The sequence below is a fragment of the Alligator mississippiensis genome, chromosome 2 (assembly GCF_030867095.1).
Source record: "Alligator mississippiensis isolate rAllMis1 chromosome 2, rAllMis1, whole genome shotgun sequence".
Taxonomy (NCBI): Eukaryota; Metazoa; Chordata; order Crocodylia; family Alligatoridae; genus Alligator; species Alligator mississippiensis.
In genome coordinates this window covers 195701215-195717494 of record NC_081825.1, presented here as the reverse complement: position 1 = coordinate 195717494, position 16280 = coordinate 195701215, and the positions used below count along the sequence as shown (strand labels likewise).

The 16280-nt window shown below is 43.4% G+C and overlaps 1 protein-coding gene across 1 annotated transcript in view; it reads right to left on the bottom strand.

Moving 5' to 3' along the window:
* Positions 1-6204: 6204 nt before the first annotated feature.
* Positions 6205-16280, bottom strand: part of RRAS2 (RAS related 2) — a 79999-nt gene continuing 69923 nt past the window's right edge. Inside the window, exons 5-6 of the mRNA XM_006270586.4 lie at positions 10730-10848; positions 6205-7707 (exon numbers count right to left, since the gene is read on the bottom strand). Coding sequence (XP_006270648.2) covers positions 7620-7707; positions 10730-10848 — 207 coding nt within the window. The 3' untranslated portion in view covers positions 6205-7619. The remainder of the gene's footprint in view (positions 7708-10729; positions 10849-16280) is intronic.

Genomic DNA, 16280 nt, shown 5'->3' with positions numbered 1-16280 from the left:
ATTATCCAATTTCACCTTATTTGTGAAAACTGAATTAAGGCAGCATTACATTTTTCAGCCTTCTAAGCAGCCATTGTTAGAATGCCCTCTGGATTCAATGTGCGACCTAAATGTTTCTCATCCCATCTCCTATTTTTGGAAGGCTTCCTCCCCCCACACAACTGCCCCTTGCTAGCTGCATCTCCATTCCTGCCCTGGCTTTCCTGATTTTCTCCCCAAATGCCCATACAGTACTCTTATATTCCTCCCTAGTAACATAGTTAAGTTTCTACTTTTGGTAAAATTCCTCATCCAGTTTCAACTCATTTAAGTGTTCATGGATTAGCCAAGCCAATCCTTTGCTACATTTTCTATTTTTCTCCTCACATCCTTCCCTCTTGTGCCCTTAAAAGGATTTCTTTAAAGGTACAACCAGTTCTCCTGGACTCTTTCTCCCTTGCATTTGTTTTCCACAGTATCCCGTCCATGAGTTCCCTGAACTTTTAAACATCTGCTTTTTCCTCAAGTCCAGTCTCTCTCTATCACTGATCTCCTTCTTTTCTTTCCTTAGGATCTTGAGTTTGTTAAAATCTGCTTTTCTGAAGTCCAGATTCATAATTTGAACACTCTTCAGTCTTCCTAATTCACTTCACACCTAGCCCTACATACACATTTGTGTATATAAGACCACCTTTTTTACAGCAGGCACACATCAAAATCTTAGGTGATCTGAAAATGTAAGGCACCCCCATAATGGATGATTAGATATTCTCAGTGCAAGAGCTCTGGTGCAAGGTCAAACTAGAGCTTGTTCTCGATTAAAAGATTTGAAGACCAGACTTTTTACATTACAGAGAATCCACCACAATTCTTTTCAAGATGTTCTGCTGGTTAATACTCATTGGACGCATCTACACGAGACACTGCAGCAGTCATTACTGAGGGTGGTTGTAGCCATGTTGGTCTAAGAACATAAGCAGACAAGGTTCTTTAGGTGAATCTGGTATCTTATTAGACCAAGTCATATAGTTGGAATGTTTATTTATTATCAAGATTTCAGGTTTAAAAACCTTTAGTCAGGCAGAGGAGGCTTCCTCAGCCTGACAAACAAGTTTTTAAACCCAAAAGATGCTATTAAAAAAAATTCTCCAACTACTTAAGTTGGTCTAATAAAAAATAGATTCACCCAAAGAACCTAGTCATTACTGCACATTTATTTAGTACTTGTGTAAGTACTGCACAGTAGCACTAGCAAACACTTAAGGTGATGCTACTATGGAGTAGCCTAATACTACTGGGCAGTATGTATTGTGCAAAAACTGCAAGATACTACTGTGCAGTAGTATCAGGCTACTGCACAGTCAGTGTCTCATAAACAAACTATACAATACACCTGATTTCTATCCTGAATTTGTGTACTTCTGGTTTCCAGATATCGGATTTAATTATGTCCATGTCTGCTAAAGAAGGAGCTTTCCATCATAAGAAAGATCTCCATATAGGCACCCAAGTGACATGATCAGTCTTAACTTTCTCCTTAGGAAGCAAAACAGATTGACATTCTTTAGGTTTACATTATAGCATACTATCAAAAAATAGTAAGAAATGCAAATAACTGCCTTTAAGAGTTGTTTATAGCTAGTAGTTGACCCAATATGCTTATTTTAAAATGAAAAGAAAAAGCTTTTACAAAGCTTTAGTCTCACCACATGAAAGAAGGAAACTTGTTATGAAGCTTTAATCCACAGTGGGTTGAGACATGTGGAACGCAGCCCAAGAACGATAACAGGAGATCCATGGTTTAAGTGGGCAAATTTTGGGACCAGTCCAGGTTTAAGTAGTAGGCGTATTGGCTAACTTGTGGAGACTATGTAGAAAGCATCTGAACCATAGGGCGAGCAATAACCCCTTCCTCTCTCCAGTATATCAGCCACATACTGCTACTACAAGCATCTTCCAGCAACTGCCTTCATGCTGATGCTGACAGGGGGAAATAGGAACCATAAGCAAGTTCAGTGAGTCTTTCTTCTCTTGCGTGCAACAGACTATGAAACCAAAAAAAAAAAAAGTTACATATGAACGTGACAACATTGCTTAGAGTCACTAAGATCAGTGACAGCAGACCCTTCTTCCACCATTAGATTATAAAGAACAGTATTTTGGCAGGTGTCCCCTAAAGCCAGATGTGTTTATTTTAACCTTAACCTGTCTGTTGGCATTTTAAACTTGCTTGCAGCCAGCCCTACAAGACTCTTAGCAAGAGCTTATTGAAGCTTGGTGCTGGAAAAAGAAAGTGAAAAGGAGAAATGGGAGAGACATGAATATTTATCCATCTTGCTACTCTGCAGGGCTTAGCAAGTCTCTGCCACAGTAGGTTATTTTTGGCCTGTAACAAAGGCTGGCTTGCCGGAGTCAGGACCCACAGCTTAGGATGGCTGCCAATACAAGGGCTAGATATGACCCCTTAAGAAAACTTGGAAGAAAAGAAAAGTTACTTCCCTTCCCTTATCATGTAGCAAATCCACAAACATTACTAACAGGATTGGTTCCATATGAATTTTTATGGAAATTTCCTAATAGAAGCACCTTGTAAAATTAAGTGGGAGGACCGGCATGTCTCAGATTGATTTTCTTCTTCAATGTCCCACAAGCCACTAGCTCCTGGAGAAAAATGACAGGTGGATTAGATCACCATCCGACTTGAAGTGTGTGGCTCTTACTTTTGACAGAGTGAAGTGAGGATCAGATTGATCCTCCACATGAACCTCAGAAGAAAGCTCCACTAAATTGTGCGGGCAAGCTTTGCCCTTGTGGCAAACTTTGCCCTCCCGGGTGAGGGAGATCTCTTGCTCTCCATCAATGCTGACCTTGTGAAGGAACACCTTGAGAGGCTGGATACCTTCAAGTCAGCTGGCCCTGACAATCTACACCCCAGGGTACTCAAGGAACTGGCGAGCATCATAGCCCAGCCCCTAGCACGGATCTTCAAGAACTCCTGGCGCTCTGGTGAAGTGCCCAAAGACTGGAAGAAGGCCAATGTGGTGCCTATCTTCAAGAAAGGGAGGAAAGTGGCAAACTACAGGCCCATCAGCCTGACCTCTATCCTGGGGAAGGTCTTAGAAAAGTTTATTAAAGAGGCCATCCTTAATGGACTGGCTGATGCCAACATCCTGAGGGATAGCCAGCACGGGTTTGTTGCGGGTAGGTCTTGCTTGACCAATCTCATTTCCTTTTATGACCAGGTGACCTATCACCTGGACAAGGGAGAAGAGATTGATGTCATATATCTTGACTTAAAAAAAAGCCTTCCATCTGGTATCCCATGATCACCTCTTGGCGAAACTAGTCAATTGTGGCCTTGGGTCCACCATGATCCGCTGGCTGGGAAATTGGCTCCATGGTCGGAACCAGAGGGTGGTAATTGACAGAAGTCAATCGTCATGGTGCCCTGTGACCAGTGGGGTCCTCCAAGGCTGTCCTTGGACCCATATTGTTCAACATCTTCATTTATGATGTGGACATGGGAGTCAGAAACGGACTGGCCAAGTTCACCGATGACATCAAACTTTGGGGCAAAGCATCCACACCTGAAGACAGGAGGGCGATCCAGGCTGACCTGGACAGGTTCAGCAAATGGGTGGACGAGAACCTGATGGTGTTTAACACTGAAAAATGCAAGGTTCTCCACCTTGGGAGGAAAAACCTGCAGCATCCTTATAGGCTTGGCAGTGCTATGCTGGCTAGCACTATGGAAGGAAGAGACTTGGGGGTCGTCATTGACCACAAGATGAACATGAGCCTTCAATGCGATGCTGCAGCTAGTAAAGCGACCAAAACGCTGGCTTGCATCCATAGATGCTTCTCAAGCAAATCCCAGGACGTCATTCTGCCATTGTATTTGGCCTTGGTGAGGCCGCAGCTGGAGTACCGTGTCCAGTTTTGGGCTCCACAATTCAAAAAGGATGTGGAGAAGCTTGAGAGAGTCCAGAGAAGAGCCACGCACCTGATCAGAGGTCAGGAAAACAGACCTTACGACAACAGGCTGAGAGCCCTGGGGCTCTTTAGCCTGGAAAAGCGCAGGCTCAGTGGTAATCTGATGGCCACCTATAAGTTTATCAGGGGTGACCACCAGTATCTGGGGGAACGTTAGTTCACCAGAGCACCCCAAGGGATGACAAGGTCAAACGGTTATAAACTACTGCAAGACTGTTTCAGGCTGGACATAAGGAAGAATTTCTTTACTGTCCGAGCCCCCAAAGTCTGAATTGCCTGCCATCGGAGGTGGTTCAAGCACCTACACTGAACACCTTCAAGAGAAATTTGGATGCTTATCTTGCTGGGATCCTATGACTCCAGCTGACTTCCTGCCCCTTGGACAGGGGGCTGGACTCGATGATTTTCCAAGGTCCCTTCCAGCCCTAATGTCTATGAAACCTATGAAACACTTCATTGTTCCAGAGAAACCAGTAACTTGTAGGTGGCTGCAGTCCCAAGTCAGAACTCGGGGTACTGGCTCTTTACTTAACACTTCAAAAAACAAAAGGAAGCAGGCCTTGAGCTTAGCCAGAAGAGCCACTTGAAAAAGAGTGGTACCTACTGACACTGCTTTATAGGAGCCATCCAAAAGTAATTTTTAAATTGTGAACTGCCTTGGTCTCACGTGTCCCTGAACAGAAGCCAGGTTTGGGAAGCTTCAGGCTCATTATTTGGTATTTGAACTACTGTTTTTTGTTCGTTTCCTTTGCAACACATTCGCTTGGAATCAAGCTAGTAATCAAATGTCTTGTGCAAGATGAACCAGCCACTGGAGTGCTTAAATTTTCTTTGGGCCCAGTACTACTTCTGCCTTGTTTTATATAAACAATATAGCTGGGGTGGGGCTTTTCCACCGCTCTGAACCCAGCTAACTAGTTTGCTTTTCTGGCTAAGCAACAACAAGCAGTCTACTTCGATCAGATTCCATGGCACTGCATATACCCATGAGAACCTTAGTGCAAAGTCTAAATGCTTCTCAATGGATAATCAAGTCATTACACAGATATAGGAAAACCATGTTCCTTATCAATTAATGGATGACTGAGGCATAAATGTATATTTTATATTTTTTAGCCTAATATATGCATATCCTTACAAATCCAACATTACTTAACTTCCTATAGTGTATCATTGAACTTACTAACCTGTCAGAATAGATGGGAATAGTTACCAGGCTCCATCCATCCAAAGTGAATTTTTTTTTTACTTGGGGAAGGAAGGCATGTGGAAGCTTGATGGTCAGGTCTGAGGAAATATCTTCCTTTCAGAAGTTGGATTTGGTGGTAAGAAATTGTGCATATTTGCTAGGCAAAAGAAAACTGAAAATCCAGGGAGACCTTAAATTTTGTTCACAAGACAAATTAATGCCTCCCCTTAATCCAAGTGCTTTATGTATTTAAAAAGATAGAAAGCCATCTATGGTAAAGGCTGTAATTTCTTAATTTGTTTTGGAATAGAGTGTAGCATGTCTGCCAAATGCTTTCACTGTTCCCTCTATTTGAGATTTTCTACGTGTTACACAACAACTGCCCATTGCCAGATGACAACATTTTAGACAACTGTAAAAACACTGGTCTCAAAGACCCTGGTTCCTTCCTTTCTTCTTGCATCCTTGTGCAAGGTATGTAGCAGAATTCACAAATTTGTTGAAGTCTGACAGTGCCACACATGAACACTTCTGCTAGGGCCTCAAACTTGTGACCTCTGGGCTGTCAACTGTGTGCCTTAGCACCCATGTCACCCCAGAGCCATGGTTTGTGTGTAAGGTCAATGACCCACTCTGTGCTTTCTATTGAAAAACTTAAAGCTAAAAGTGATACTTGGAAACCTGCACAGCAGAGAAACCTCACAAGCCAGGATATAACAACACTTTCCCTAGAAGAGTTGTAGAGAATTTCTTTACTGCCAAAGCACTCATTTATCATATGCCAAAATAACCAGAGCAGTGGGTTTATTCTGAATGGTCAGATTTATGAACAACCACTTTTGTAGTCCTCTGCTATTAATTATTGGACATCTCACCACAGGGAATTAGGATGCTAAGTTTTCAGGCCAATTCTGGTTATATCCAAGCCAAATTTCAAGCTATTTTCAACCTTACAAATCTCTCCCCCCGTCCCCCATTTAACCCTCCTGTCCCACAAGATTCAGATTTTAAAAGACTAAACAGAGAAAGACAGCATTCTTACCTTTTCATAATGGTTAGATCATCTTTAATTCTAGCACCTGAAGTTATACAAGGGTTTGCTTAATAATCAAACTTCATAGAACCGTTGTACACATTCAATAAGGTGACAACTGTGCAATACCACTCAGTATTTCAAGATCAGGGAACATACTCTTGAATTGTTTAAACACAATCCACAGAAGTCAAAATTCAAAAACCATCCACAGTTAAACTAAAACAGTCAGTTAAAAGTCTTACAGTTTAATAATTCACATAATAGTCAGTCTATAGTAAGTGATACTGAAAGTGATTTGAAAAAACACACTAAATTTTACTCTACAGGTATGCTGGGCAGGCACATGATTGGCCACTGCTGGGTACAACCAGAACATTGAGGAGAAGTTCTACCACAGTTCGGCAAATCCCACATTATTTTGTCAGTTAAAAGTGAACTGTGAGAATTAAATACTCATCTTTACATATACACAAGTTATGCTGTGAAAGCATATTTGCTTACAAACATATAAAAATACTTGTTAACTAGTTTGATAAGAAAATAATGTATAAAAGTATATAGCAAAAACATTTAATCATCTCTGACAATGGAAAGATCAAATTCATCTTTTATATTACATGAAACAAAAAAAAAAAACAGCTACAGTTTTAAATTTTCTTGACTCCCTTACCCAGAAATACAAAGGAAGACACATGAATCTTTTTCCAATATTATGTAAAATTTTCCAATTATTGAAATGCTGAAATCCAGAAGGAGCTCAGGTATTTGGCCATATTATAATAGTAGTAATAGTAGTAGTAGTAGTAGTAATCCTGAAGCTACTCTGGATCCATAAAATAAATACAGTAGACTGTTTTGGCCACTGAAGAAAAGCTGCAGCGTAAACAAGAGCTGAAACATTTTTGCTAACAATAGCATTCAGTGTTGGTTTCTTAAGGCTAGCTGAATTGTAAAGTCTAACTTAACCTAAGGGCAAGAAGCCAATTAACCCTTAGTTTAAAAACAACAAGAACTATGCTCTATACTTTGATTCGAGGTCTCCTTGATAACAGCTAATGAAATACCAAGTGAAAATAAATTAATTCACAAAAAGATAACTTATAAGAAACTCAAAACACCTTGTCCTCCAAGGTTTTGATTCATCTCCTTCATGAATAGGCTCCACAAGGTGCAAGCTCTAACAGGGAGAGAAAAAAGAGCTTGTGGTATTAAAGAAGCAGCCTTAGTGTTTTGCTTTGAAGTCTGCCCTGAGATGACCGAGCCGTCTTCAAGGACTGTATTCAGCCAGCTTCTTGGACTAAGGCTATTTTGGTGACCCACTTATAGGACATGCACATATAAGGCTAGACGGATACCAAAAGTGATCTAAAATGGTGGAAAGAGAAATAAATCTGGCAGCTGATAGCTTGATTCTTGGGATTCTTAAAAAATAACACAATGGCAGCCTTTCTTGTCTTTTTCTTTCCGTGTTGGCTCTGGCGAAGGAGGACACTCTTGCTCTTGAAATTTCCTGCAAAAATGAATTTCATGTTAAGTTTGTTTAGTCCAATTCAAACCTTCTATATGACTTTAGTAACTTGTTGCTGATGCCATTGCAACAGCAAAACTGATCTTAACAGCTCTGTTAAGTTGTACTGTTTATACTACAGTAGCACTTTCGGACTGGGACCCATGGTGTTACGGTCTATAAAAACATAACAAAAAAGAGCTCTGCTTAGAAAATCTGGCTAATGCATACTAATGTACAAGTTTACTACATAACTTCATGTCATTCGCTTTTGTTGACCAGCTGAGTTTTCAGGACAAGTCTAGTTCTTAGTCTTCTAAATATCCATGGGGCAGGGGACAAGGAAGTAGGTTGCTGTGGTGTAACCAAGGACTGGGCAAATACTATGTTATGTTCACAGCATTCCTAGATGAAAATAACCATGACCCTTCCTAGGGGTGCACCAATACAGATTTTTGGGGCCAATATTGACAGTCGAATTTTAAGGAGGTGTATCGGCCAATACTGATTGGATTTCCGATACCAAACCAGCACCTTGAAGAGCTGCATGCAGCTGGCAAGTCTGTTGTGGTGGAAGGGGTGTGGGGAGGGAAGGGGTGTGGGGGAAGGGGCAGATCAAGGCCTCCACAGTGAGGGAGGAGTGGGGCTGGGGCAAGTGCTGCCCTGCTGGGGCAGGTGCGGGACCAAGCCGCAGCGCATCCAGGGAGCAGGGGGAGGGGGGGCGGGGCAGGGCTGCTCCCACCATTGCACACCACTTGTCTGGCAGTTCCTGCCACTCATCCAGGAGGACATGGGGCGGGGGGGGGGTGTTCTCTTTTCATGACAAAAAGACAGTTCTCCTGAATATCCTTTTCTCCTTATGCTGGTTTCCCATGGTATTTTACCTAGCAATTCTAAGTCTACTGACTTCTGCTTCCTTGGAGTACATTGGTGTTTATTCTGCTACTTTGACTCTTTCCATTCAGAAGAAACAAAATCAGCATTTTGTCATCACCATTTGCTGATGCCTTCTGATTCACTTTCACTGATTTTCATTTACCATATTTACCTGAATCCAAGATGACTTTGAATTTAGGAAGATACCCTAGTAATTAGATTCTATACATGGAAAATGTACAAGTGTTATAATTTTCATGTACAGAATCTAATTATTGGAAGGTCATCTTGAAAATTTGTCTCCCAACTGCTGCAGCTGGGAAAGCAGCAGCCAGAGGGCAGGTAGACCTCCCCACTTGTTCCCCCTACAGTGTTTATGCTCCTGCTGCCTGCATCTCCAACCTTTGTCCCCTACCCACACTGCAACCTCTGCTCCCTCTCCAACCCCCATTGCTTACTGTCAGGTGCAGCTCCAGCTCCAATCACTCCCAGGCATGGAGCACATACAAGTTCTGGTACTGCCTGGCCATGCAACAGCTGTGAACTGCTGCTACTGCATGGCCAGGCAGGGACCACAGCTTGCTCCATGCCCAGGAGAGAACGGAGCCAGAGCTACAGCTGCGCCCGGCAGTAAACAGCAAGGACAAGAGGGTAGAAGCTTAAGGGGAGCAGGAAATAGGCAGCTGCTGCAGCTCTGATTGATTCAACCCAGGCCGAGCCAGTTGGAGCCACAGCAGCTGCTTGCCCCTCCCCACTTCACCTTGGACTTGAATCCAAGATGCGGGGCTCCTCCCATATTGAATGGGGAGGAGGGGGGGAACCCTCATTTTGATTTCAAGTAAACCAAATGCACAGAATACAACCCAACAGGGAGGAAGTCAAGTAAGAACAGGCAAAGGCCAGGAACAATAAAATATGCAACCCAACTGCTGCTCTTTCTTCAATGCTGCCTGTAGACTAACCCATTTCCCCCCCCCCCCCTTCATAAGTCCTGGTAACATTAGCCAGGTTGGAGTATTAGAGCTTCTGGGAGGGAGAGGAGGAGGGAGCAAGCACTCGCAAGAGCGACTGCAGCCCACTTCTCCTGACTGGCATAATGAGAAACATGATTTAAAAGGCAGAGAGCATAAGAACATGAGTTTGCGTGCGAAGAAATTTGAAGGAGTTTGCATGGGTGGGTGAAGTGTTTTTACAAGGAGCACACATGCATACTTCCATACTTTAAAAACAGAAATTTGCAGAGCCGCTTCCCAGTGGCTATCCTACTTATCCCTCAAAGCATCCTCCTCTGTAGACAAAAATTCTCACTTGTGCTACCAACTCCCCCTCCCTACCTTATGGTCCACGTTTTATTTTTTCCCCTTCACATACTGTTTTAATAGAACTGGCTAAGGCACTTATGGAAGGGAAAACCAGTTTGTGCATGGTAAGGGGCTAGCATGTCTGGAACTCATTGCCATAGACTACTGCTGGCTCTGTTCAAGGCATATAAAATTATCTTCTCAACTTTTTCACTGTAACTTTGTATAGAGAAAACAAGCTATTTCTAAAAAGCTGTTTAATTCTCCACAGAAGAGTTACTTGTTAAAGTCTCGTATGATATTAGAGCTTTCTGGACAAGTATACTTCATGGCCAATGCACCTGTTTTGGAACCTTTCCAGACTGGGGCATGGTAGGGGATTCAATATCTAAAGCATTATGGGAGATTCAATGTCTAACTCCATCGTGATGCATTAGAGATAAAGCTTAATGTTTTGACTCCGTGAACAGTTCAGGGCCCCACTGAGATCTAATGTGCACACAGTGTTTTCTTAAGAAAGGTAATCTTGACTTTACCAAGAGATGCTCTGTTAATGTTCATTTTGTTAAAATCTTTAAAGTTAAACAAATTTCACTTACGGTATGCTCAATACCCAACACCAGAAGTCTTGAGATTAAGGCAGCACTTGCTCAAATTGACACAGCATATATCCATTAAATAGCCTTTCCTAATATGTACCTCTCTCAAAGGCAGTAGAGCATTAGCTGACATTTACAGTGCACATCTGCAAGCAGAATTTGACCTAGTTTTCCCAGGCTGCTTTTTCCTCTGAGACAGCAGTCATTAAAACTCAGAATATCAAAGTTCTTGTAAAACACTTCTCCTACCTTATAACTCTGACAAGTTCATGAAAAGCTTGGTCTACATTCAATCGTATTTTTGCTGAGGCTTCCATATATGTTACTTTAAGTTGTCGTGCTAGCTGCTGACCCTCCTCTTGTGTTACCTGAAACAATAAATAACCATTAAAAATAAGCTTCAAAACATTTTACTGACATGTCCCAAATGACACACTTACCAATGTTTGCATACAAACGTATGGCTGTATCCCTGTAGTGTTTCATATACAATATTGTGCTATCAGCGTTCAATAGTTTAATACTCTTTGACAATACCCAACCTCCCCCATGCTAACAAATAAACAAGCTACCTACACCACACAAAGAACTTGTATTTGAAACAGATTTTTTAGTGCAGGAGTGATTCAGAAGAATCTCACAGCTCCTACAAGCCATTTTACATTTTCTGTAACAGTTCACGTGATCAGGTTTTTCTCCTTGACTAGGAAGACCTGAATCCCACTATCTCACTCAAACCAAAACATAATTCTAGTCTGCTAAATAATGTGGCAATCCCAACAATGCCTTTCAGTTTTGGTTAAAGTTCTCCCTCCTTTCCACTGTCCCAACCAAACTTGAGAGTAAAAAAGCTACACTTGGTTTTTACAAAGCAAAATTAATGAACTTTTTTGAACAAGACAGCAATGCTGAAAAGCCAAACAGTTGTTCTTTGTGTATGTGTCAAATGAAGCAGGGATGCTTCAGCATCTGGCTTAAATTCCATAAGACCACCAAAAGGGCAGTAGTCCAGATATGTAAGCCCAGTTTAAGAAAATAAAAGTAGCACTGCCCTCAAAATACAGTGAATAGCTCAAACAGAAAAACAGCGTTTAAGTTATTTCCCCAGGTGAATCAAAGGCAACAAGTAATACTGACAAAACAGGCCCCAAAACAGCATTTGGCAGATTACCTCTTAAAGTTCTGTTCCCATCACATCCAGGAAAAGGCTGTTTTCTTGGCAAAGAGAGCAGGGAGGCTTTGAGACTCAGGAATATTTTTTAAAAGTACCAAAAAGGAGACGGAGGACAGGTAGTTAAAAGGATGGTATGAATATAAAGAGCAGAAAAAAAAGGAAGCCAGACAGTACTGGTGGCAGCAGCAAGCAGGGCCTTCATCAAGCATAAAATTTATTATAGGATAGAAGCTTATGAGAAGTTCAGAAGTGGGGGAGTATAGCTTGGTGGGATGAGAGGGAAGACTTTAAAAACAGCACGTTGGACAAAAAGGAGGAGGGGAGTGAGCAAGCAAGTCACTTGCTGCAAGTGTAAGCAGAAAAGTTACAATAATCAAGGCTAGAAATATAATATTTAACAACAGTAGGAATGGAGACAAAAAGGAGCTTTAGAGATAAAAAACTAGCAACAGATTTTGGCAGGGCACAAATAATAAAGGAAGACTCAAAAACTATGCTAATTTAGCTAATAGACAGCAGACTGGGCAGTTGGGAGATGCACAGAGGACTGGGAGCAAGAGTATAAAGTGCAGTTTAATTGGATGCCCAGGAGCCATCTCAAAAAAGACAGCCAGCAAAAGGAGACTGGGTAGAGGTGGAAGGTTTGGAGACAGATAGGCTTGGAAGTGGTACAAAATACAAAGGGCAGACGAGAAAAGGGATAAAACTTTTTTGTAACTAAATAGGTTATTTAATGATAAAATAGAAGCTTGTTACTAAATACATACCATTCAAGTGCACAGTTTAAATCTATGTGGGGATGAAATCAATTTATACAAAAATCTAGGCTCCTTGGCAAGTGATCTTTATTTACCACCCTACGAATTGGTATTAAATCTTTGCCAGTAGACTGTTCTTCCAACCCAAAAATATTTAATAGCACTAAGCCAAGAGCAGCTCTCCAAGACCAAATGAAACATTTCCAACAAGCAGACATCCCGACTTCCTACTTGCCCTACACTAAATAAGGTTGGAATCTTGATCTCCATCTGCAGCAGCCTAAAAAGTTGAGATCAGGTCATATTCTTCTGCTGAAAAGTCACCAGATAAGTTCCCTGCCTTCAGACAATTGAAGAACACGGCGCCCGACTTTTTCACCCCACAAACTGGATGAGCAGTGCCAGGTTGGTCCACGGCCCAGATACAATCCATGGGCCCAACCCTGCTGTGCAGGGCTGGGGCCTGATGCAGTCATTGAGCAACGACTCAGCCAGGGCCCAATCTCATCGCATGGGGTCAGCCCTGCCAGTTAGGGAGAGCACCTTTTCAAAGATGAAAAGGCAGAACACATGCCCACTAGAGACATGCGAAGCAGGCCCTATTCAATTTGGATTCAGCCTGAATCCGGGACAGTGATTTGATTCATTGATTCAGATCACTGTCCCCAATTCATTTTGGCTGAATCTGAAGATTCAATGCTGATTCAGAGAATCAGAGATTCAGACACAGACACAGCTTTAAATGTTTTTTCTACATACCTCGAGGTACCAGTGCGGCTTGTGAACACTGCAATGCTGGGGCCAGTCCACTTCTGGGTCTGCTAGGGAACGTGCAGCGGGGCTCCCATTCCCCTTGGCTTGGTGATGGGCCACAGGGGGCCCCAGATGCCCACTTCCCAGACCCAGGAGGCACCAGGTGCCGGGGGGGGGGGGGGGGGGTGCAGCACACTCCCCAGAGGACCCAGAAGTGTTTCTGGTCTACTTCCTGGTCTGCTGCTGAGCACACTGGGGGAGTCCCCCATGCTTCTGTGGAACACTCCATGCGCCCCAGCATCTCAGCGTTCACGAGCTGCCTGCTACCTAGAGGTATGTAGAAAAAACATTTAAAGCTGTGTCTGAATCATCAAATCTTTCTGAATTGATTCAGAGGGTTCCGATTCAATTCGGAGAGATTAAAAGGCCCTCTGGTTCGATTCAGATTTGGAGATTCAGCCAACAAATTGGGCTGAATCCCTGCTGAATTGAAAATTGGGGACCAAAGCTTTGCACAGCCCTAATGCCCACCACCCCACACCAGGGGCATGCCGGAGCAGAGCAGTGTCAGATGCAGACTGCCCACTGCAAGCTCAGGGCATTCCCAGCTTGCTGCCCCCCCTCCCCTCCCCACCCCACCCCAGGAGCCCCATGCCAGCCACATACCCCCTAACCTGCCTGGAAGCAGCGGGTGGGAGCACAACACCATGCTGCTGCCGGGCAGGCAAAGGGTGGTCCACCATAGCGGTGTGACCAGCGCAGAGCTCCCAGGGGACAGCAGCAGGGCAGGGAGCCCCAAGCCCACAGCAGCCATCCTGCATCTGCCCCAGCACAAATCTGGCAGGGGGCATGTGCCCCCCCCCATGCCCACCACCCTGGAGTGTGCGCAGCAGCAGGGAGTCCTGGGAATTCAATGCTAAGAATTTAATTGAAATAAGTAGTAAGTGACCTGACAGGGTGAAAAATATTAGAGATCATTACAAAAGATGGAAAGGCAGAGAAAGCATGGAGCCAGTTAAGAAGTGTGAAGTCCAGAAGGGAAAAAAGTACACAGAAGAGAGCGACCCCTGCTCTAAGGAAATCAGTTGGCAGCTTACAGCCCATGAGCCAGATTCAGCCTGCAGAGTCATGAATTTGGCAGCATTCAGTGGAAGGAAAGCTCTGCTGGCACTGCACCACAGCCAGGTGATGGGAAGAAGCACCAAGAGGCAGCCAGCTCCTAGCGCCAGCCTGCTTCAGAGCTCAGTCATTATGGCTGCTGCTGCTAGAAAAATATTGCTGACCTCCAGGCATGATTGCCAACTGTCTATAAATTTACACAGATTTCATAAAAACAAGGATAAAAATATTAACTTGTAAAATCTGTAAAAAAACTGAGATAAGAAACTGAGCTTAGTTGAGGCAGGATGCAAGTGTTGATAGAGCAGAGCAGCACCAGCTTGTCTCCAAGTGGGAGCATAGCTTGGCACCCTGCAAAAAGCAATTTGTCAGGGCTTTGTGACCCTTAAGGGATCCTCTGTAGCCCCCTCCCCTCCCCCAGCCACATGCTGCCACTGTGTCCAGTTGTCACTTGCCTGTAATGCCTGCTCACCTGGGAAGTAGGCAGGGCTGTGCGACCCCCAGGCAGTCTGACGCACCTGTGAGAGAGGGAGGGGGCAGTGCAGCCAGGGCAGAGCTGCAGGCCAGACAGGCAACAGGTGGGAATTAGTGCCAGGATGGCAGGGTGGGGGTAGCACAGTGCAGAGTGTGATCGAGGGTTCCAGGATGTGGTGGCGAGGGACTCCTGGGGTGTAAAACCATTGTTCCAGTCACAGAAAAGATTGAGACTATTAAATGCTTAGGTTTCACTTAAATGTTTAATGGTTAAGATTTTTTTCTAAGGTTCCATTTATACCTCTTCCCTGTAGTAAGTCATGTTTTAGTTGAACATTGCTTGCAAGAAAGTTTGTTTGTGTAAGAACATCCAGTTAAAATGCATCTTCCCAGGTCTCTGGGTGGGGGCGTGAGCCAGATTTAGAAAGTTGGGATTGAACTTCTAAATTCAAACCCAGCCTTCGTTAATGCTGTCCAAAACCTGGCAAAAGGGTTACATTTACATTATGTAAAATATATGTCAGTAAAAGAATGTGTCCATAAAAAGTTTGCAACTTGTCAGGAAACAAGCAAACAGAGACACACCAACCAAAACCTCGCCTCCTTTCTTGGATGGCAACCTTGCCCACTGGGTTCGGGGAGCTTGTAGCCATGGTGTCAAAAAAGGTTAAGACTGCCCTAGAGATGTAACTGAACTTGTTAAAAATATCCTATGTGTATCAGTTAGATAAAAGGTTACAATATGCAGAATCATCATTAGCAGCAGCCCAGTTTTAGGAGACCATGAAGATTGCGCCATTGGTGGGGTCGCTGAGTACCACCACAGCTTTTCAAATGGCTGAATCCAATGTGTGACAAGCAGACCCGCTAGCAAGTTGCACATACAAACTCAGCTGAGTTTGCGCCAGCATGCCAAGTAGCACATTGTTTGGCCTGCCACCTCTGATGCCTCTTCTCCACCTCATCATTGACCTGCTCCATCTCAAAGTGAAGCGGGTGCTGCTTCATGGAAGCTTTCCATGCATAGCAGTTCAAAGCAATTGATTCCCAGCATTAGCCATCAACATGCAGCTCACGAAGGTTTTTCTTGCAAACATCAACAAAACAGAGTCTGGGCCACCAAGTTGACATTTGGCAGTGGCCAGCTCACTGTAGAGTATATCCTTGGGAATTCAGCCATCAGTCATACAATTCACGTATCCTAAACAATGGAGGCAGGAGCATGAACATACTGGGTATCTTGGCCCATTCCAAAAGAGCAAAGTTAGAGACTGTCACACCATTTTATGCCCAGGATATAGCAGAGACAAAGATGAAAAACTGTTCAGTTTTCTTTCTTCCTTGGCATAAGGAGTCCACGTTTTGCTGCTATACAATAGAGAACTAAGTATGCAAGTGCTGTAGATGGACATCTTTGTCGATAGAGAGAGTGCTCAATTCTGCCAAACTTTTGAAGTTTAGCTGTGGTACTGCTTGCCTTTCTGACACAAGCATGAATTGCATCTTCCAAGTCAAGATTTTG